The sequence below is a fragment of the Chelon labrosus genome (assembly GCF_963514085.1).
Source record: "Chelon labrosus genome assembly, chromosome: 11".
Lineage (NCBI taxonomy): Eukaryota > Metazoa > Chordata > Actinopteri > Mugiliformes > Mugilidae > Chelon > Chelon labrosus.
The window spans coordinates 11,700,725-11,721,943 of record NC_140344.1 but is presented as its reverse complement, the minus strand read 5'-3'; the positions used below and the strand labels follow the sequence as shown (position 1 = coordinate 11,721,943).

The following is a 21,219-nucleotide window of genomic DNA, read 5'->3' as shown; positions in this document are numbered from 1 at the left end:
TAATCATAATGGGAAAAAATGTGTTGCTATATAACCAGCAAAAGGTTTCATAATTTGAAAAATAATAATTCTGAGCACTAACTGATCCCTTGTTAATAACCACTCAACTTTCCAATTATAATTATAGCAGTGGGTTTATTGTGGTTAATCCTCCCAAATCCTGTTACCAACCAATTTCCCATATTGCATTTGGGGCTTTCTCTGTCAGACAGGTGCACGATCTGGGATCTTGCAAAATAAGAACAGGGATCAGAAATGATAAAATCTGTGATGCAGGCTGCTGAGCTGAGCACAGTGTCCGCGGGTTCAGTCTCTGGCTTCACAGTTGCTTCCTCAGAGCTGGATCATTTGGGAACCATGGGCAGCAACGGCACGCTGTGGAGCTCCGGCTCTCCTCCTCTGTCCGTCCACGCTGAGCTGGTAACTGTAGCTCCCACCATCTTCCCTCGGGTGGGCTACAGTATACTGTCTTTCCTCATGTTCATCAACACAGTCTTGTCAGTTTTTAACAATGGTCTCGTCATAGCGGTGATGGTGAGGAATCCGTCTCTCCTCCACCCTATGAACATTTTCATCCTCAGCCTCGCCGTGTCTGACCTCATGATCGGCCTGTGCGGCTCCCTGGTTGTCACCATCACAAACTACCAAGGCTCCTTCTTTATCGGCCGTACCGCCTGTGTGTTTCAAGGATTTTCCGTCAATTACTTTGGTAAGTTTGGTTGTGAGAGGGGAGTTTGTGTCTTCTCTGTGTCTGGAGTTCTGTCATAGTCAGACATCGTAAACAAAATGACCATGAGCAGACTTGCTCTTCCTTCAGTCTATCTCATAATGATGAACTGTAGCTTCGTCAAATGTCTATGTTCTGGGTGTTTTATTTGATAAAGCGTCTTTGCTGAAACTGCATTAATAAATCAGTTACTGTTTATTACTGCACTTTCTTTTCAGCAGTGAATAGAGCTTGCTCACTAGTTCTACAGATATATGAGATGTTCTCCATGACAATTAAACCAATTATATCTGGTTTGCAGCAGAAAACTAAGAAAACATCTTTTTACGTCAGTTAAAATATCTTTTTCCATTTCTCTCCCAGGTCTGGTGTCTCTCTGCACTCTTACTCTTCTTGCCTATGAGCGCTACAATATGGTGTGCAAGCCAAAAGCTGGTTTAAAGCTGAGCATGCGGAGAAGCATCGTCGGGCTGCTCTTTGTCTGGATCTTCTGCTTGTTCTGGGCCGTTACGCCGTTATTTGGCTGGAGCTCTTACGGGCCTGAGGGCGTCCAGACTTCATGTTCTCTGGCTTGGGAAGAGAGATCGTGGAGCAACTACAGCTACCTAATCCTCTACACGCTCCTCTGCTTTATTCTCCCTGTCGCAATCATCATCTACTGCTACTCCAAAGTGCTGACATCCATGGATAAGGTGCGCTCGTAATGGCTCGTAATGGCTTCATAATGCATATTTATTACCCTTTTATGCCATCTGAATATGTAAAATTCATATCTCTGTGCATATCTGGTTGTAGTCTTCCACATACATACTCAAACATTACATTTTAATGTGGGTTATATTTGCTTTCCACTAGCTGAACAGGAGTGTGGAACTGCAAGGCGGGCGCTCCAGCCAGAAGGAGAATGATCACGCCATCAGCATGGTCCTGGCCATGATTATTGCATTTTTTGTTTGCTGGCTGCCCTACACTGTATTGTCAGTAGTGGTAGTTGTGGATCCGGAGCTGTACATCCCTCCACTGGTTGCCACCATGCCCATGTACTTCGCCAAGACCAGCCCTGTCTACAACCCCATCATCTACTTCCTTTCCAACAAGCAGGTGAGCGGCTGAAGTGTCTACTTTTGAGATGGTTTTGAAAATAGACAGGTGGCAAAGCATTCCTCATACGATTCCTGATTTTTATGTTCCGCCAGTTCCGTGATTGTGCTTTGGAGGCGCTGTCGTGCGGCCGCTACATTCCCCATGGACCCACGAGTGTGAGCATCCCCATGCGCTCCTTGAGCAGGAGCGGCCGGCTGTCTTCCTTCAGCAGGAACATCAACATGCACAGCAAGGTGTTGCCTCTGTGACTATGACAAACATAGAAGCTGCCGTTGGCTGTCAGTGCTCACTGGTGCTTCATGAAGGACACAGACCTGAACAACTACAAGCTTGTGTCCTTTACAGAGGTCTTCACTGCCGCCCAGTGATCGGCTCAGAGACTGATAGCTGATATTCAGAAGGTGAACAAAATAACAGGGAAACTGTAGAAGATGCACTAATGCAATGCTACAAAACACGGTTGAAGAACTGCTTATTTTGTTCACTTTTTGTTTTGGATTTCCATTTGAGGCTCGTTTGTATTAATTGGATCACATTATATTCCAAGAGTGTACTTGTAGTCGGCATTCATGCGTTGAGAGAATTCAATGAGGCGGTTTCATGTGACTTGTTCTAGATCAGTTGCCTTCTTCAAAGTGATGTTTGCAGGAGTGTATGAATGTAGGAAACTAGCAAAAAAAAAAAAAGAAAGGAGCCATTGAAAAGAGATAAAATACTGACTGAAGAGAGTGTTTCGTAAGACGTGTAGTTTCCATTTGCAATTTCCCATTTGTATGCGTTTTACACAAAGCAATTCAAACATCGGAGAGAGAAAAAGAGAGAGAGACTGTGAGGACGAGAAGGTTTTCGCCCCAGACTTTTTGTTCATAAATTAAATGCAGTGGCCCTGTTTTGGGTTATGCGGGAAGCTATTTTCTCTTTTAACAAAGTTAGATATTTAAAAAATTCGAGGTGGTGGGTAATGAAATATTGATTTATACACTGTGCAGTCCTTTTTATATTTCAAGGCCTTTTTCTTTCTGTGAACTAGAGCTCTGATTTTATGGATGAAATACTGCACAGCACCACCTTCCTATGTGATGTTATTATTATGCAAAAATAGAATTAAAGTCCACAGTAGAAAGCTCCATCTTCCAATCAGTCCTGACAGCTAGGCCGAATAATTTTATTTGTTGTGGATTATGCAGTACGTCCTGCCTTCTCCCTGCTCTCACACATCCCAGACAAGGGCTGCACAAAACATTGCTGCACCGCATAGAGCTGTAATTTCTCTCTTAAGCACCACTGTGAATACACAATGCAGTCAGTACAATTATTTTTTTGGTTGCAGGGAAACAGCAATGTCAACATAATATGCGCAAATATGTTCCCCGCTACCCTCAAAATCACATTAGGAAAACATTAGAAATTTGGGCGCACTTGTTAAGCAGGCCAGCAGCACGGCTCACCTTGTGCATGTTTTAACAATGGGGAACCAGCCAGGCAGTAAAAGACTTTCATTTTTCTTGGTTAGTCGGCTCTGTGGTCTGGCAGTTTTTCATTTGTATTACTTTGTATTTTTCATCTCTATAGACAGGGAGCTTTAGACAGGTCAGAAGAAGGATAACATAATAACAACGTTTCTGCTCCTGATTCAAAGGCAGGACGTCACGTCTCACACGGCACGTGTCTGGGCCCGCAGTGAGTCGGGGAGATTAACATGCGTCGCTGAATAAAGATGGAGTAAAAAAAAAAAGCCAGGGGAGAATTTTTACTGCTGAATTGCTGCTTACAGTTGGGATAATGAATTTAAGACGACGAGTCTGACGTCCTTATTATGTGTCATGTCTAACTCTCCAGGTGTGATCAGCTGGTCCTTCCCCTCTGTGAACGGCAGATCAGTCTCTTAATGGTGAGACTGAAATCCAGCCATCCAGTCCCTTGCATGAGTAAGATCCACATGCACTCGCCCGGCCACTTCACTGGGTAACACAAGTGAAAAACGTATGCATCCTGATTTTACAGTCCTGTGCTAAATCCCCCTTTCATGTTTGTTATAACGTTCAGTTTTTATTGAAACATGTAAGAAGGGTGATAATTGGATGTAGTTTGTGGTGCTGCTAAACTGGATTGAATTAAACACAAAGGTGTTTCTGTTATTTAGGATAGCCCACAGACATGTGTCGGTGTAATACAATGCAGTAGAACAAAATGAAAAGACAGTTGAAACAACAGATCTCGGTTACCATAAACTTCATGGTGATAAAATTTAGTGCAGGACTGTTATATTGGGATGTATTTTCATTTTAACCTGTGTACCTAATGAAGTAGCCAGAGAAAGTTCATATCCTCTTTGAAGTATTGTACTGAATGGTACAGTGTTTGCTAAATCTGCTTTTAAGACACACATTTGATCTTCCCATGTGCACAAATAAATGATTTCCATTTCTGTAGCGGGTGTGTTTGGTGCTTCGTTTGTGATATCTTTTTAGCCCCTTTTTGGTTTGGGTTTGTTCGTAAAAAGTAGGTTGTTTCTTCGCTCATTCTCTCCCCTCCCACCTGTTTGGCACAGTCGATGTAAATATTGTAAATGGGACACTGCCTCTAAATAAAGTGCTTTTAACTTTTGTCTCGTATTTTCAAGCTGCTTATTATCTCGTCCCGTCCCGATGTTGCTGCGCCCGTTCAGCGGCTGCGCTCGTCTCCAGTCTCTCTTCCAGAACTCCCTGTTTTTTTTTTTTTTTATCCGTGTAATAGTGAGACACTTTTGATCAGTTTAATATGTGGGATGGTCAGGAGCGAAATGCATTGTGTTGATCTAATCCCAGATTTGGCATAGTCCATGGGCTTACACATTTGAAGCAAAGAGCATTTCACACTTTATCTCCAAACGGGATTACACAGTGTCATGCTATAATCCTGCAGCATTGCTCCCTTTATTTCCTGAGCCAATTCAAGAACTCCCAAGTCATCCATCTGGCATGCTTAATGCAAAGCTTTTAACCTTTGTGAGGTGCTGCATTAAATGAAACGGACAGCTGTTCATTGACACATATTCCTACAGTATGCTGGGCATCACAGCGCCGTACCATCATCTTTATTGCATTTTGGATTTAAAGCCCAGCTTGGCTTTTCAAAGTTGTATATCAGGATTGAGGCGAAAGTGATGTAACTGCTATTCAATTACAAGCCGTCCTTTTTTTTCCCAAGTCGTCTCTGCTGTGAATACACTGCAGCGTTTTTAATGAATCTTAACAGTGAGGAGTCCCAGGTGACCCACTGGTGCTGAGGAGTGATAATGAAAAGGGCGGATACTTTGGCGTAACTTGTCCAAGCTCCAGCTTTGCCCATTAAATATTATTCATTCAGTGGGGCCACACATTGACAAGAGACGCAGGCTTGATGTATGTTGGGTCAGTGTGGTTAGAATGAAGATGCCAAAGTGAACTCTTTGAACCTGGAGATGAAAAGCGAGCCTGCACCTGCATGGGAGTCTGGGAACAACACCATTTGGAAGGAGTACACTGACATCACCTTTGTAGTGATTAACAGTTTGATTCTGTTAATCACTTCTGCCGTGGGAATGGCAGCAAATACTTTTGTCATACTGGCAGTGTATCGCCAAAAGTCGCTGCAAACCTCCAACAATGCTCTGGTGGTGAACCTGGCTGTTATAGACTTTCTGCGATGCGTGATCGACTGCCCCCTTCTGTTAACCATCACTGTGGCTGCGTATCGAAGAGGACGCGGGGACAACTTGATCTGCGAGACGCAATTGGCCTTCTTTGCTTTCAGCTGCTGTGTCCAGTTGTCAACATTGGCATGCATAAGCGCAGAGAGATACCAGGCCATCGTACAACCTTTCAAAGCTACTCAACGTAAAAGACGGATTACCGTGCTGATTCCTGTCACATGGACCTTGGCTTTTGCAGTGGCTGTTTTTTGTCTGATATTTCTGAGGGACTCACCGGTGTACGTGAGATGCCAGGGACTACAGCGAGAAACCTTAGCTACCTATGACAGCTTTGGACTTTACATGCTGTTCCCGCTGTGGGCGGCTTGCTTCAGCGTCATCATTGGATTCTATGCTCGCATATTTTCCCACGTGAGATCACACAACCGCAAAATATTTGATAAAGGTACTTTTCCTGTTCCTAAAAACGACACAACAGAAGACAAGCAAAAGAAAGAACCAACCACGGTTTTGGAACATGAAAAATCAGAGCATAACCAAACCTTGAGTGAAACCGCTGCTCAGAAACCTTCTGAACCAAATTCATCCCTGAAGAATCATTCGACTCCTGTGAAGATCTTAGCTAAACCTCCACCATGTGTCTCTGACGATTCAGGGAATAATAAAGAATTTAAAAATACAATGGAGATAAGTGACGTGCAAACAGAGCAACCTCACCCTTTTGCAGTACACACTGAGGAGAAACCTGTAAAAACTGTTCAGTCCAGCCCTGGTGCTTCAAACAGAGACGCTATTGTTAAGAGCTCAACCTCAAAGATTCAGACAGCGTCAAGCAATTCCAATGCAGAAAAGCAGCCCAAAGAAGAACTGAACACCGACAAAGCAACAAAAGAGGTCACTCCCCATGTTTCCTCATCTACACAGGCCGAAAATCCTGATTCAAATTCCGTATTACAGACTGAACAGAAGCAAGCTGACAACAGCAATGGAGGAGACACGCTGGCAGTTTCTACACCGGGTCAAGAGCCTTCATTAACTCCGGTCTCAAGCAATGCCCCCGAAGCAGAAGCTACAAACCAGCATGTGGCCGTAGAAGGTGCGGTTTGCATGATGCCTTCAAAAGCGAGCAGGGAGAGAGCAAGCAAAAAGAAAGAAAGTCAACTGGCCAAGCGTGCTGGCTACATAATCATAACCTTCCTTTTATTCTGGCTGCCGCTGATCACAACCATCCTGCTGAACCTTCCCGTTAACAAAAGAAAGAACGCACAGGTAAGTCACAGCACCGGGAATTATAAAATTATAAAGATGTCAAGATTTACAAAGAAAACCGATGACCTTTTCTTGAATGTCAAGTGACCACTCGTGGACCCCTGTTCTACAGCCCACTTAAGCATTTCTAACACTTATTAAATTCTCAGTTATTTTTTCAGATACTGATCATTCAGGACGTGGAGATCCTGTCGGTGTCTATTGCCTGCATCACATCGCTGAGTGACCCAATCATATACGCTGCAGTGAACCCTCAGTTTCGGACAGAGTTTAATCGTTTGAAAAACAGTCTTAAATCCACATTCAGCAAGGAATGAGCAGATCACCTATCTACCGTTTGAGTGACATTAGACAGAAATGAGCACATTTCTATTCATCGCGTAGCCGCAAATTTAAATGAATAACATTTGTCTAGTCTTTGTCCAAATATGAACTGCATTAAACTGCAGTTGTCAAAGTATTTTGGAGCGTTTAAGGGAGCCCATTATTTTATGTGCTGCTGCGTTATCTTAGATTTTATGCAGGCTGACTTCTCAGCAGTTACTAAACACTGCAGAGCAGAGGCGACGCATGCTGTGAGATGCGGCCGAGACCAACGCAATCAGCTCAGCAGGGGCACGCCGCTGAGCTCTCCGTCAAACGATCACTGAGGCCCGCATGGCAGTCTCCGGAGACCTCGCAGCCAGGACGCACCGCTGGGCCAGTCAGGTCCTCACATGTCCTCCAGCAACACCTAATTATTATCTCATCCTGTTATAAGTGCTGTTCTTTGTGTAATCAGGAAAAGCATTATGAAAGCCACCTAATTGAGTTCTCGTAAAAGAAAAAGAAAAAAAAAGACATGGGTCATTTAATGGATGTTTGAGTAGAGCTACAGTATTTATTCTATCCACTGCACTAAATGCACAATGTGTGATTATTTGTCCCTCTTCCTTACCCCCTTTTACACATGTAGTCCATGACAAGATTCGCATTTCATTAAAAGCAAAGTGTTGCAGAATTTACATCATAACATACCAGCCTCGTCGTGTTTACCTCCACCAATCTCATTTTTACTGACAAACCAACAAGAAGCAGAGACATACTTTAATAAAACAGAATTCGGCAATGACAGCATGCAAATCCTTAATTCAACCAGTAAACAGACAAAAACAGTAGGCCAACAACTGTCAACTAAATCTAGAAAGAAGAGGAGCCAGCTTCAAATGCAGTTCATAAAGTCCTAACCGAGATATTTACAATATGAAAAATGTACAAAATGGCCCGTTAACACAGTGAAATCTACCAAGTCTCGGTTTTGTGTTTTATAATTTATGAGGAAGTCAATGGGATTAATGCGCAACACTCTTTCATATGGTTTTCCAGTTCAACACTATGTGTCCACGTTAGGGTTAGTATTAGTCAAGTGTTGCCGAGGACACTCACTTATGTCTCTACCTTGTGACCTAACTAATATATACCCTGTATAGTTCTTAATATCATTTGTTAAACTAACAACAGTGGCTTTCACACAGATCCATATCAGAATGTCAAATATGTAAACTAACACAGATTTTGTCATTTTGACTTTCACTTGCACATTTCACAAACATGTCGGGATGCGTAGTATATTTTACTCATCAAGCGATGACACCAACCAGTTAATGAGTCAGTCAATGAATATTCACAACAGCTATCCATTCCAGCGGATGTATGTCTTTTAAATTTACAACAGTGCGGGAAACATTAGAAACCATTTAGCTGAGGGGGTTTCAAAACAATCGGTGCAACAGGGTGGTGAGAGAATGTCTCTATTGTGTAAGTAAGAGTTTAATATTCACAAAGATGGCCTTCCGGTAATGAATATGTGTGCTTTGTCATAAGAGGCCATCGAGAATGACCGTTAAACTTTTGCCTTTCCTCCTCTGAATCAGAGACAACAAATACAACTACATTACATATTCAAAAATAAAGTTTTTTTTCTCAGTATTTTTAGGCAACGATGATGACCACGCATTCCCCACACTTCCTCGCTCTGCTGTGCTTAATGAAGCAAGATCTGCTGGTTCGCTTTCATTTCCAAGGCAGCGGTCCACGTCATTTTAATACCATGCAGAGTTTGACATCAGATGAGATCACTACTTCAAAAACCCCCGACCTCTGCTAATTTTATAATCCCACTAGATTATGGCAGGTTGATGCTCGGTGGTCCCTCTCCTCAGCATCTGGTGCTTCTCGAGACCAGTTAGCTGATCAGATAGGCATGACATCTACAAGGCAGATACTCGGACAATGTTGCTCTGAGAGTATGCTGTGGTGGTGGAGCCGTCCCCGTCTGATGAGGTCACCACCGGGGCGGAGAGGCTGACCATGGAGGGAGTGATGTAAGGGTCATCACACTTCAAGGGCATAGTCTCATTGAGTTTGGCGTTCAGGCTGGAGCGGCTGCGAGATGGAACACAAAATGAAAAAAGGTGAGAGGTCTGGCGTTGTAAATGTAAATTGGAAGGCCTATATCACACAGAGTTCTTTCAAACGTTCTTATAAAAGAAATACTCGCTCTTTGTGCTAGGTGAATTTGTAAAGGAGCTTTGGCTCGTGCTGATCATTAAGCATATTTCATCTTAAAATGAGAGCCAGAGTTCATGGACACAATGAATGGAAGGACTGAGTATGAGCATCTGTACTGAATGCACTGAATCTTAGATCCAGACATGTGTTTAAACATACCCTGAAAGAAGTGAGATTGAGTTTCACACATGAAATGAACGTTATCACACGTGATGGCAGGCACGCTCCTGAAAAAGAATCTGCTCTTCTCATCCTCGTATTAACAATTTCATGGCAAGATTATTCGACTGCATTTCACCCAATTCATGAAATATCGCATTTCCTCAACCTAGAAGTGTCAAGTGACTTGACTTGCCCACGCGTTCAATTCTGCTGCCATTTTTAATTTGAAAAAAAAACAAACTTTTATTAAGGATAATCCACTTAACACGTTTTGTGAGAAACATTAGGTTGAAAGTAGATGCAAAAAAAAACAGTGGGTATTATACCGGGTGACAAGAACACAGTGTCAGGAAGAAGGATTATAAAGATACTTGTCACTAGAACATTTCAACGCACCTGAAAGTCTGTGCCTCTACCCATTTGTATGAAGTCATTATTACTTTTAGGAACAATGCGACACCTCACATAACTCTTGATGATGGGAGAGTCTGACCACTGCGCAAAGCCTTCTCCAGCACATCCCAAAGATTCTCAGTGGGGTTAAGGTCTGGACTCTGTGGTGGCCAATCCATGTGTGAAAATGATGTCTCATGCTCCCTGAACCACTCTTTCACAATTTCACAGATGAATCCTGGCATTGTCATCTAGGAATATGTCACCAGGGCAGAAAAAAATCCATTGATGGAATAACCTGGTCATTCAGTATATTCAGGTAGTCAGCTGACCTCATTCTTTGGGCACATAATGTTGCTGAACCTAGACCTGAGCAACTGCAGCAACCCCAGATCATAGCACTGCCCCCACAGGCTTGTATAGTAGGCACTAGGCATGATGGGTGCATCACTTCATCTGCCTCTCTTCTTACCCTTCTTATCCTGGGAATTATCCAACAGGAGGCTCGTGCCTATTTGCTTAGTTAAAACCAGGTGGCGACTCTTTTTTTTGGCCAGGCAGTGTATTATTTTTAAATGCTTTAAATGCCGGAAAACGGATATCCTTTACCCAAAGTTATCTGCACATGAGGTGATACAGTGTACTGCAAAGCAATCAATCTCTTAATTTTGCAGCGTTTATCTTATCTTATCTGTTAGGACCAGCTATTTGCATGTGTAGATGTGCGTTTAATGATTGCTCAAAGAAGCAAAACAGAAAGTCAAGGAGACTACCTGTTGGCCACTGGCCGCTCTCTTATCTGTATGGTGCTGAGCTCCTGGTTGTTTGTGCTGGGCAGGCTGAAGCTGCTCTTCTTCCTGTGGCGGCGAGAGCAGCACGAACCGAGGCCGTGCGGAGACGAGGACAGGGAGGAGGTCCGGGAGCCCGACTTGTTCATCACCGAGATCTCCATGCAGTTGGCCTGAAACGTCTGCTCGTCCACAAACTCGTGATTCTGGGGAGGAGAGTGGCGGCAATTTGGATTCAGCGTTGCTTATGAATCACTCGGTTACATCATGTGATTGGTTCTACTAACTAATGAGTAAAGATGGTTCACATTAAGGGCTAAACAGACTGAACAGAATCCACAGCAAAAAATGTTTAATAATTGAAAAATGAACCATCAAGGGAATAGGAATATATTGGCCCAGATGCCCATATTAAGTGCCATCTGTGAAAACATTCACAACTGTTATCCCTGTGACAGATGAGTATGACTTGAAGGTCAGGCCACAAGTGCATTTCAGGGCCTGCCAGCAGGTGGCAGAGTGACACTGTGCAGGAGCTAATCTCTAACTGCCACAACGAGGGAGGTCTGCATCTGAATGTGCGAAGCCTTCATGGAGATTCTCTCAGACAAGGAACAAGCCTTTCACTGGGAGGAGGATCATATATGAGGAGATACACAGATTTCCTGGCTGCCTATATTTTCCTATACAGGGGTTAGAGCAGCGACTGTATAACCCATGTTCCAGCCAAACATTAAAGCAGCTCGTACATCTCTAAATTATGGATAGTGTAAAATGAAGCAATGTTAGTGGCTGGCAGAGTCATGTTATCTTTAGCATGTTGCTGGCGAGGGCCCTCATCGTTTCCCCAACTCCATTAATAGCTATTTTTAACCCGCGCTGCATATAAAATAGATTCTACTGTTTGAGCATGGATGAAAAAAAATAAAAAAACCTCGCTCTGTTTCTATTTGCATCTCACTGTAACAGGTTGGCACTACTAAATATACAGAACAGAAGGAACTGCGGGAGTGATGCAATTTCACATAAAAGGAACTTCTTTTTTTAACAGAAAGCTATTTTAAGCAGTGTAAAGTTTGTTATCAAGAGAATAAAAATTAAAGAAGCCAGAATGATTGTTTTCTACTAAACACACTTTAAATCTTAAGGGATTTTTTTTTTTTTTTTTTTTATTTCTTCTTACCGTGGTCTTCTCCAGGCAGTGCAGCAGATGATGATGTTGGCTCTCAAAAGGAGGGCTGGCGGCCTTCGCCACCAGGGCTTTTCCTGCCTCCTTGGAGGCCTTGGAAGACACAGGGTTGGGAAAGAAAAGAAAAGAAAAGCAGCAGTGTAGATGAGCAGGTTCAGACTCGGCACGGAAATAGTCTCAGGCAACAGCTAGTAGCTCGGTTGATGTAGTGGAGAGTACGCAAAGCACTTGAGAGTTGAAATGCTGATCTGTAGCACGGCAGCCAATCTACTGGACCTAGTGAGATGGTGGTGTTTTGGCTGTGCATAGAGACAGTGGCTGATTACAACATGTTTCACTGATAGGACTGGTCTTGCCATTCTTTCACTGATTTGGTGAGAAGGACCAGAAACGTCCAATTCAAACTGAGCTCATTACAGTGCAACAGCAGTGGCACACCTAGACACAGATCGAACAGATTGTACCAAAACACAGCACAGATTCCAGACGTAACAACACTACACACTTGACACACAGTTGATGAAGCTCTGCACTGCTCTGGGATGGAAGGTATGTTGTATTAGTCTGCACTACAACCTGGATGCTCTAGAAATAACACATAAAACAAAACACCCAGCAGATCAAAAACAGAGTTTAGAGGAGATGCAGGCTGAGCAGACAGCCTCCATAGGCGACCTACTGTCCAGTAAGCCTTTGGTTCCCTCCCTCCCCTCCAAACCCTGTTGGACAAACATGCAGAGCTTGGTCATGAGTCAGTGTGACTGTAATGGCTGTACTCCACCAGAAGGCAAGTGTGCCTGCCTGGCCCCCCTGCTGTATGGACAGAGAGAGAGTGTCGACGAAGCATGTCAATGCTGCAGCTGAGAGGTGTGATTGATGTAAGAGAGAGGACGATCACATTGAAGCACTGGAATGACAGCAGCCCCTGTGTTGTGGGATGAGAAGCCCACCCCCACCCAACATCCCGTGTGTGTGGTGGCATGGCCCCCGAGCAGAGCAGCATGCAAGTCAACGTGGCCCCGGTCAGTCAGTTCCAAGCTGCTGCTTGGCCCCTTTACCTCCTCCAGTGAGTCGATCAGGAGCCCATTTTGTTTGTAGCGCATATAGGCATTAGTGCCTCGAATCTTCACAGCACGGATTCTAGCAAGGCGAGTTTTCTGTTTGAACAAACAGACCTCTGTTTTAGCCTTTGACGTTTTGTCTGTCAGACTAATTGGCTCTGTCTCCCTCTGGCAGATGCACTATTTAGCAGGGAGAGGTTATGCTTAAATCTACGATTAGGAAATTCTGCCTTAGTAAACACTTTTGGGAAGAAATGCACATATTGCTATTGAAAAGCTGCTGACACAATACTCTGAAGATCATTTGTTCAGTCATTGTTATTCCCTCTCTTATTTCTCTCTCCCACTGAGATATACTCAAGCAAGTTCAGCCCACCCAATACACACATACACAGAAGCACAATAAAAGATTAATATTCTGGAAGATAGTGTTTGCCCTGTCATTCTGTTACGTGCGGATAAGACAGGGACAGAGAAAAAAAGGGCAGATAGAAGCACAATAAGGAGAGATAGAGAAATAGGAACGGGGAGAATCAGTACCCTCTGCGCTCGTCGTTTCTCTGCCCGCTGGCTTTGGTGGTAGATACGGCTGAAGTTTGACACTATGACAGGGACAGGCAAGGCGATGACCAGCACCCCGCTCAGAGAGCATATGGACCCAAACACCTTCCCCACGATTGTTTTTGGCACCATGTCACCGTACCTGAAAGACAGAAAACAGTGAGCAGTGAGGCAATATATTCCTCCGAAAACCTCTGCCTACGAGGCTTGTTTTAGTTTTTGTGTCTTTAATGTTATTTTTAGTAGTCTTGAATTAGTTACAATGACCTTGGAATGTGTCACAACTTCAGATGAGAAGTCACACATTTGAAGTGCGTGAGGAATAAATAGGACTTCTCTGAAGTCCTTTCTTCTTGGCCTACTTTCTACATGACATCGTGATGTTCCTCTCTCTAAACCTGTTTCATATATAATTACACACCTGCTGGCACCGGCTAATGCTTTCACGTCGTGACCAAATGCGCTACACATCCTCTGTGACCTCTGCTAGCCAAAACAGCTTGTGAAAGATACAGGGAGAAGTATCACATCGAGTAAAAGCAAAAGGGAACAGTGTGGGGCCGAAACCCTGGGGAGATCGTTTAAGTCTGTGGGCCTCAGCGGCAGCCACTACTGTGTTTTGTTCTTCTTCCCTCATCAAAATGGGGCGTTGAATAAAGAATGAGACAAACTGCTCTTCGAAAATCATGCACAACATTAATCGGTTGGTATACCTAAGCACAAGTAATAGTATGTCATTTTTTAAATCTATCCAATTTTTAAATTGGATAGAAGTGAATTGTCCCCCGTCAGATTAATGTACCCGTCTTCTATTAGAAAGTCAGACATGTCAGAAGTCAAGATGAAGCTAAAATCAAACTGTCATCCTGACGTCACTTCTTTACAGCCGACACTTGCTGTGCCGAATGTTTTGAATAAAAACAGTGATATTCTGTTGCCGCACAGAGGTGTGATTATCATTCAACATCATCGTCACATAATTACAGGGAAAGTGATTGATTTCTCCAAGGCAATTAATTAAAGCAAGCACAAAACCTGCAAATTCTTCACACCAATCATTTGAACATGCACTCCGTATCCACAAATATCCTTCTGCTGAGGATTTAAAACCAGTTAAAGACGAAGGATCCGGGGCATGTGTGTTTTCCTTGTCTTGTCTAAACATCCCTCCACGTACTGCGGAGGACCGGCGGTTCACAGGTTTGCCGGTGGGTGAGTTGAATGATCGAGACCCTAATGCGCAAATGACCTGAGAAGACCATTACCTCCAGAGAGCAAGATGAATGCAGGTAGGAAGGGACATCAGCAGTGCTCAGCGGCTGTGACAGCAGTGCGTCTCTCAAGTGAGGCAGGGTAATGTGAATGTATCGCTACACGGGAGGTTGACTATTTCATAAATGAAGTTGTCTAATGTCCACAGCCGTCTGCTTGACTCATTAGCTTCAGGTTTCCAACACGTTGGGCCCAACAGCCTGGGATTTTACCGAGCTTGGGTGGAAAGATGTACAAGTGGACATTTTAATATCACGCTTGATGGGACTTCATGTTACAACAGTTTGCTTTCAAGTTGACTAATCTCACACAGATGTCATTAGTTTTACAGTTCATTACAGGTCAAGTCGTTTTCCTGTGTAATCACAGACAGAGACTGACGGCAAGTGTCATTTATGGATTCTGGATGTACTGCTTAAAGCCTATTAAGAGATCCATATAGAAATGCGGGGGAGCACTCCCTCATATGAATGTGATGGCTCACATATGTTATATTCCAATGAGCTGGAGGGGAATGGCAAGAGGGCGCCACATCAGTTGTGCAGTGCAATGTATTGCAGTTTCTGCTGGTGTCGCCTCTTGTAAGCAAACCGTAGTAGTGAATAGGTGAAAAAAGAAAGGAGAGCTAGCACACTCTGGAGAGAGGCACTAACAGTGATGGATTGTTCATAAGGGGGAAGCTGAGATACACAAAGCTCTGCCTCCTGGATGACGGCAGAGGTAGGAATTAACAGCAGCGACAGATTAAAGTAATGTTCCTGCTTTGTTCTTGTTGTCTCCGACTACCAGGTACCCACGTTCGCTACCCCAAGCTGACATGGGTGAGACACGAAGATGGATGACCAGATCCTTATCCTCACTGCAGAGGAGGAAGAGGTACGTCGGAATGACTGAGTATCAATTCCCCAGTTCCACCCACCTGAAACCATACTGTGCTCGCACTTTTACCCCGTCTTAAAAACGGCGCAGTCTATCGAACTGTCCTGCGGTGAGATGACAGCATTGCAGATGAAACCCGGCGCGATGAGAGAGCAAATCCTGGGGTTTGCCTCAGATGGTGTAGGGGAAATGTCAGACTAAAAGGAATATTTGAATTCCAGAACCGGGTGGATGAATGTGCCCGCCTGGCTTGGATAATAGGCCAATCAAACATTCATGAGTCCCTGTATCAACCTGCGTGGCAGAGTTTGTGCGGTTGACCCTAAAGGCGGTGAGGTATTCCATCAGGAGGGCTCTGAGACAGATTTCTGTACATGACCTCATCGCCTCACAGCGAGCGCCGACACCCAAAAACATGGACATCCTGGACACACAGGAACAAACACACACGGGGGCGGTCACGAGCAACATTCGCTCGTTTGTGTTTGTGTGAACAGGCCTTTAATTTGACATCTAGTTAAACCAATCCCCCTTCCTAAAAAAGCAATCTTGTTCCTTGATTGTCTTCCAGAACCCTGTGTCTGAAATCTGACTGCCATCTGGTTAGTGGGAAGTGAGAAAAAAAGGATATCTGGATGACTTTACAGACACGTCATTTGTTTATTTCTCTACTCAGAGATGGCGCAGGTTCTTTTGTGTAAAATCAAACAAAATGAAATCTTTTCAGGTGGTTGGTAGGAGAAAGGAGACACTTAAAAATGTCTGTGCTCAGTGGGCTAAGGTAAGTCCCTCTGTCCCACCAACTCACACTCCAGTTGCCAAAGCTTAGCATTGCTGACAATTAGGATCTAAGAAGGATTGTGGCAGATCTTGCAGCTCAGGGGCCTTTGTCAACAGCATTAAAATCCAATCATCCACCTTCACCTCTGTCATGGTACTCGTAGCTTCCATTTCCTGCGTTTGACCGTGAAACTAGCTCCTGCAGAAGAGCCTGTGGTAAAGCGCGTTAATAAAAGCAAAGGGAATGGCTAACATCGAAAAGCCCTCACAGTGTTCGATTCCATTGACAAGTGATCAAGGTCAAGGTGTTCAAACGGAGAAAAATCCTATGATGAAGATACTGAAGCTGCCCGACTGTGAGGTGACATCCCATTAAATCCTTCACGGTGAGAACATTAAACCTCTCTTTCATCAAACCACTCTTTGATCTGCTTCACTTTAATATTTCACTGAGAGGCAGTGGAATGAAACAAATTTGATTAATACATTAACCATTTAGATTCATCAGCTGATTAGAATGAAAATGAATTAAGCACGCTGTCCTATCTCGTGCACCATCTATGCATGTTGTTTCATGGCAATAATTACCGAGAGGACTGCAATCTGATGATCTGAATCTCAAATTAATTTCAGGCTCACCTTCTTCCATGAGACTGATTTAACTTTGCGTCAGCATTTGTCTTGTATTGCAGTCATTGTTAGGTCACAGCGAACCTATTCAAACAAGACATTCATTTGTAAGAGCACTTATCAAGAATATATAGGTCGACTATTAATAATTCGATATGACATTGATATTTTTTCAGAAAAATATGAGCAAATTCCTTACGTGCAGTCTGCCTTGCGTGTCCTCTGCGTCTTTAATGATTCTGTGATTTTCTATTTGACCTTCACCAAACATCCCATTGCACGCCGACTCCCCTATCAGTGCTTCCTGAGGTAATTCACTAGCTTAGTTTCACAGTTCAATGGCTTCTGCTGCACGGACAGGCCCTCCAAACCTGTGAGACCAAACCCTGTCTCCTGCTCTGGAACTCTGATACTGTCACTGACTGTACCAATCAAAAGTTGATAATGACAGGAAGAGGCATTAGAATTGTGCAGGGACGACGGGATGGTGGCAAGGTCGGGAAGTATTAGATACCCTTAAAGGGATGACATCTCCTGCGGGCGTGATGTGAAATGTAAAGCTGCTGCAGAGGATCAAAGGGTTTCAGAGTGGACATAATGTTGAATTATTTTTTTTTTTTTCCTGAGGACGTACTGTAACATACACTCTGCCAAATATTGCTCTGACCAGCCGAGAAAGGCTCCATATTTTACAAGTCATGACAAGGAGCAAATGGAGCAAAGCCGCACAACAATACGGTTCTCTGTACCTTCTCCACAAGGCTGAAAGAGCACAATATTCATCCCTGCTGACAGTTAAATAATAGATGTACCAAAAAAAAATGTAATTTTCCCCCTGAACTCCATCATGCTATGAACTATGAATTCAGAATTTGAAGAAAATGGATTGTACTGTCTGCATGTCATAAAGGCACACTAACATGAGTGACAAGAAGATATAAATTATCTGGAATTGGGTTTACGAAGACCACAAGATTTATGGAGAAGTACAGGAGAGGTCGTGAGGGCGGTTATGTCACATTAAGAGACCTCGTAAAAAATAGTAGTAGTTCGTAAAAACAGGGACACACACACAAAAAAAAGGCTACGTGACGGCCGTTTTTTGTGCGGTAAATCTGACCATAGAGTAAGAGAAGAGAAATGTAAAATAGGATGCTGCATTTACAGGTAAGCATGGGCAAATAAAAGTAATGGAATGAAGGAAAGCTCTCCGGTGTAATTTATGTTTATATTATTAATGAATCAAGCGTACTTGTGTCTTGGTCAGCCTGTTAAAATATTGAGCACATTCTGTATTTATCTATCTCCACCAAGAACACACTGCGAAAAAGTACAAATAAAAAATCTTTGGAATGCCAGATAGACTGGAAGCATCACCAGGGGCTTGCAAGGTGAAATTTTCAGTGCAGTGGCACGGCTGCAGTGTGTGCAAGGCAGGATGATATACTACAAGCGTTCAAGAAGCTGAAACACAATAAATGAACATGATCTCCAACATGATCCCTAAGTATCATTGCTGATGTTCTGCACTGCATCTCTGGCTACGGGCTGGGAGCACAACATCCAAATTGTTGCCTCTCTTGGGTTTGGACACCAAAGACTGATGGGATTAAGAGTGTGTGGGCTGATAGGACTCTGCTCTGATGCTATCCTTCAGATATACATCATTATAGAGAGGGGAATCCCACAGGCGCTGGGATTAACCCGCTAGATTTTCTCTGCAGGTGATAAGGGAGAGAAGGGGATGCTGGCAGAACTACACAACATAATGGGGAGATGGAAAAGCGGAGATAGGGGGGAGCCAGAGGACCGCACTGCCTCGTGTAACGCGTGTGGTAGGAAAAACACAGCGCCAGAGTATGAGTAGCTGTGAACAATAGCTACAGGGAAGGACAACTTTGAGATAGGTGAACGTTGCCGACTCTAAGGACTAAAGCGCACACACACGCACAGACTACATTGTTCTGACTGGATGTTGCAGTAAAATGAAGCGTGGCGCAGATGTGTGAGATCTTTTTTTTTCTTCTTTATGCTTTCCACATTCCAGCTGAGATCCAGCCTCTGCAGGATTGTGAAAGGCGATGGGTGGAGCTCAAGGTTGCCATGTGAAGTTCACGGAAACAGAAAGCGTGCCTACATGCCAGCCCGCTGTAATTGAAGACTTTGTGGCAGCAATGTCAATGTAGCTTTGATCCTGCTGCTGAACGTTCACCCAGGAGTCTCAGGAGCTACACAGAGCCAATACAGACCAGCAAGATTCCTCTCTTTTAGCCATGCCGACACAGATAAATCATATAGAATAATCCCTCACGTATAGTTCTGGCAAAGGCACCTCAGCTCGCTCTCGCTCACATATCAAACATGTATTCCCTCAGCCCTCCAAATCCCAGCTTAACCCTCACCCCGCCAAACTAGGCGGCTAGTTATCACCGCGGCTTTGACATTAGCATGCACGCCCTCTCTCATTTGGGAGATCTTCTTAAGAGTCAGGGATGATAAAAAGCTTTCCTCTCTACCGCTCTTCCGTTCCTGACTTTGAGTCACCCTTCCTCTGCCTGGACCTGCCTGCCTCTAACTATAAGTTGGAGATGAAACGCTTCATTCTCTTTCTTTTTCCTCCTCCTTTTCTATTATCATGCAGTGCTAGCACAGCCCCGCTTTGACATTTTCCTTTTCTTCTGCTCCTCACCAGTCGCTCAGTCTACACCTGCTGACACTTGAGAAACAACTGCTGTCCTATGCAAAAAAAAAAAAAAGGCACCCCTATTCCACTGCTATTAAGTGCCAACTCATCTTTACTTCACCTACTCATCGTCATGATTGCAACCAATCCCTCGTGGCACTTTCTTTTAATTACTAGGTGAATGGCTGTTCTGCATTAATAGAGGTTTTACGAGGGTTGAGTGTCGGCATGGACCCATAATATAGTAACCCTACAAACACGCAAATGTTAAAATAATAGTTTGGGTCAGAAGGAGCTCTGGTGGATGCAAACCTTCAATCAGACAGGCCGCGATGAAACCAAGGTAAGCAGATTCAAGTGTTGCTCAGAGTCTCATTTGTCATTCCATGTTTAGATTTCTGCCCATCCTGCTTACATTACTTCAGAAGGCCAGAGGCTAAAAATACATTCCCACAGTGTTAGTGTAATGCTTTGATAATACAATTACACTGCTTCGTGGCTGAATGGGGTGGGCAAAGGAACATGAAAGAGGGGTTGGAGGCACGAAGGGGCGCCATAGCTATGGATTATAAGAAAACGTGATAATAAAAATGAAATCATCAGACACTCAAGCGATTATGCTAATGAACTCATTCTGTATTCATCATAGGTTAATCGACATGAAGGCGAGAGAGCGGTGGCATTTTCTTGAACACAGAAAGCTTTGATCGAGCAGGGGAGCACGTTGCCCCACCTCTGGAATGTAAAGGCATGAAACAAGGTTTAAGGTGAAAACTCAGAATTTTACACATCATAAATTATTATCAGCGCAATTAGCTAGCTAGCTTTAGTAATAGCGTTGGTTGTTTTGTTCCCTTTTCTGGAAAAAAAGTAGTTGACAAAGCACAATCAGGATGCTGCAGAATGCATCAAACTGGCCTTATGTATGGAAGAACCGGTGCTGATGCTCAGCTAGTATTGACCAGATGTAATTTCAAAGCGACCCCGGTGACCTTTGTTGTCCGATCAGGTGATAGAGAAGAGAAAAAAACGTGAAAGGTCTTGTGGATTAGTGCCTCTGTGTTGGAAAGGGGAACTGGTCCAGGAGCCTCATCACACTGACAGCAGATTAGTGCTCCGCGGCGCCAGAGCAGACGGTGCAAGATTAACTTTGATGTGCGATTCCACACAGAGCAGCCGCTGGATATCAGCTTCCTCCACCAAATGGCCCCTTAACTGCGAGTCTGCAGCGCGTGCATTCACGAGCTACAGTATCTAAAAATCTGCTTTTTAAATGGCCGACTAAAGTGTCAGATTTTGGACACGGTAATTTGTGCTCTCGGTGAAGAAATATCCTCATGGTTTTTAAATTAAGACTTCCACTTTTGGTTAGCAGCCAATTTGCCATTCAGCTATTATTTTCAGTATCAATTAGCATGTTGAGTGTTTTCTTACTAAAGTGGCACTTGACAGTTGAAGATCAGATTCATCGTGAGGATGCAGTTTATAAAATAGTTGC

General features: G+C 43.8%; 3 protein-coding genes across 4 annotated transcripts in view; 2 read left to right on the top strand and 1 right to left on the bottom strand.

Annotated features, from left to right (window-relative positions):
* Positions 1–29: 29 nt before the first annotated feature.
* LOC311495375 (parapinopsin-like) lies at positions 30–4,724 on the top strand. 2 transcript variants are annotated; one of them, XR_014699324.1, is made up of 5 exons: positions 30–709; positions 1,091–1,419; positions 1,583–1,828; positions 1,924–2,232; positions 3,671–4,724. XR_014699324.1 is itself a non-coding variant. In XM_084554797.1 (4 exons), the coding sequence occupies exons 1-4, from the start codon at positions 256–258 to the stop codon at positions 2,077–2,079; spliced, it is 1,185 nt and encodes a 394-aa protein (XP_084410923.1). In that variant the 5' UTR covers positions 30–255; the 3' UTR covers positions 2,080–4,724. The 2 variants fall into 2 exon arrangements, 1 of the variants encoding a protein (XP_084410923.1); XM_084554797.1 differs by having other exon boundaries at positions 1,924–4,724.
* A 549-nt stretch (positions 4,725–5,273) lies between these two features.
* LOC311496188 (uncharacterized protein) lies at positions 5,274–7,090 on the top strand (the record flags this gene model as incomplete). The annotated part of the gene is made up of 2 exons (XM_084555950.1): positions 5,274–6,773; positions 6,923–7,090. 2 exons carry the CDS (start codon positions 5,274–5,276, stop codon positions 7,088–7,090), a joined length of 1,668 nt encoding a protein of 555 aa, XP_084412076.1.
* Positions 7,091–9,019: 1,929 nt separating this feature from the next.
* The window catches only part of LOC311495842 (A-type voltage-gated potassium channel KCND2-like), a gene marked incomplete at its 5' end in the record, with an annotated part of 29,822 nt that continues 17,622 nt past the window's right edge, over positions 9,020–21,219 (bottom strand). The window contains 5 exons of the mRNA XM_084555472.1: positions 9,020–9,197; positions 10,652–10,872; positions 11,850–11,948; positions 12,914–13,012; positions 13,457–13,619. Coding sequence (XP_084411598.1) covers positions 9,023–9,197; positions 10,652–10,872; positions 11,850–11,948; positions 12,914–13,012; positions 13,457–13,619 — 757 coding nt within the window. The 3' untranslated portion in view covers positions 9,020–9,022. The remainder of the gene's footprint in view (positions 9,198–10,651; positions 10,873–11,849; positions 11,949–12,913; positions 13,013–13,456; positions 13,620–21,219) is intronic.

Coding starts and splice junctions, on each gene's coding strand:
- LOC311495375 (XM_084554797.1), top strand. CDS start 256: ATGATAAAATCTGTGATGCAGGCTGCTGAGCTGAGCACAGTGTCCGCG. Junction 710..1,090: donor ATTTTCCGTCAATTACTTTG/GTAAGTTTGGTT, acceptor TTTCTCTCCCAG/GTCTGGTGTCTCTCTGCACT. Junction 1,829..1,923: donor ACTTCCTTTCCAACAAGCAG/GTGAGCGGCTGA, acceptor ATGTTCCGCCAG/TTCCGTGATTGTGCTTTGGA.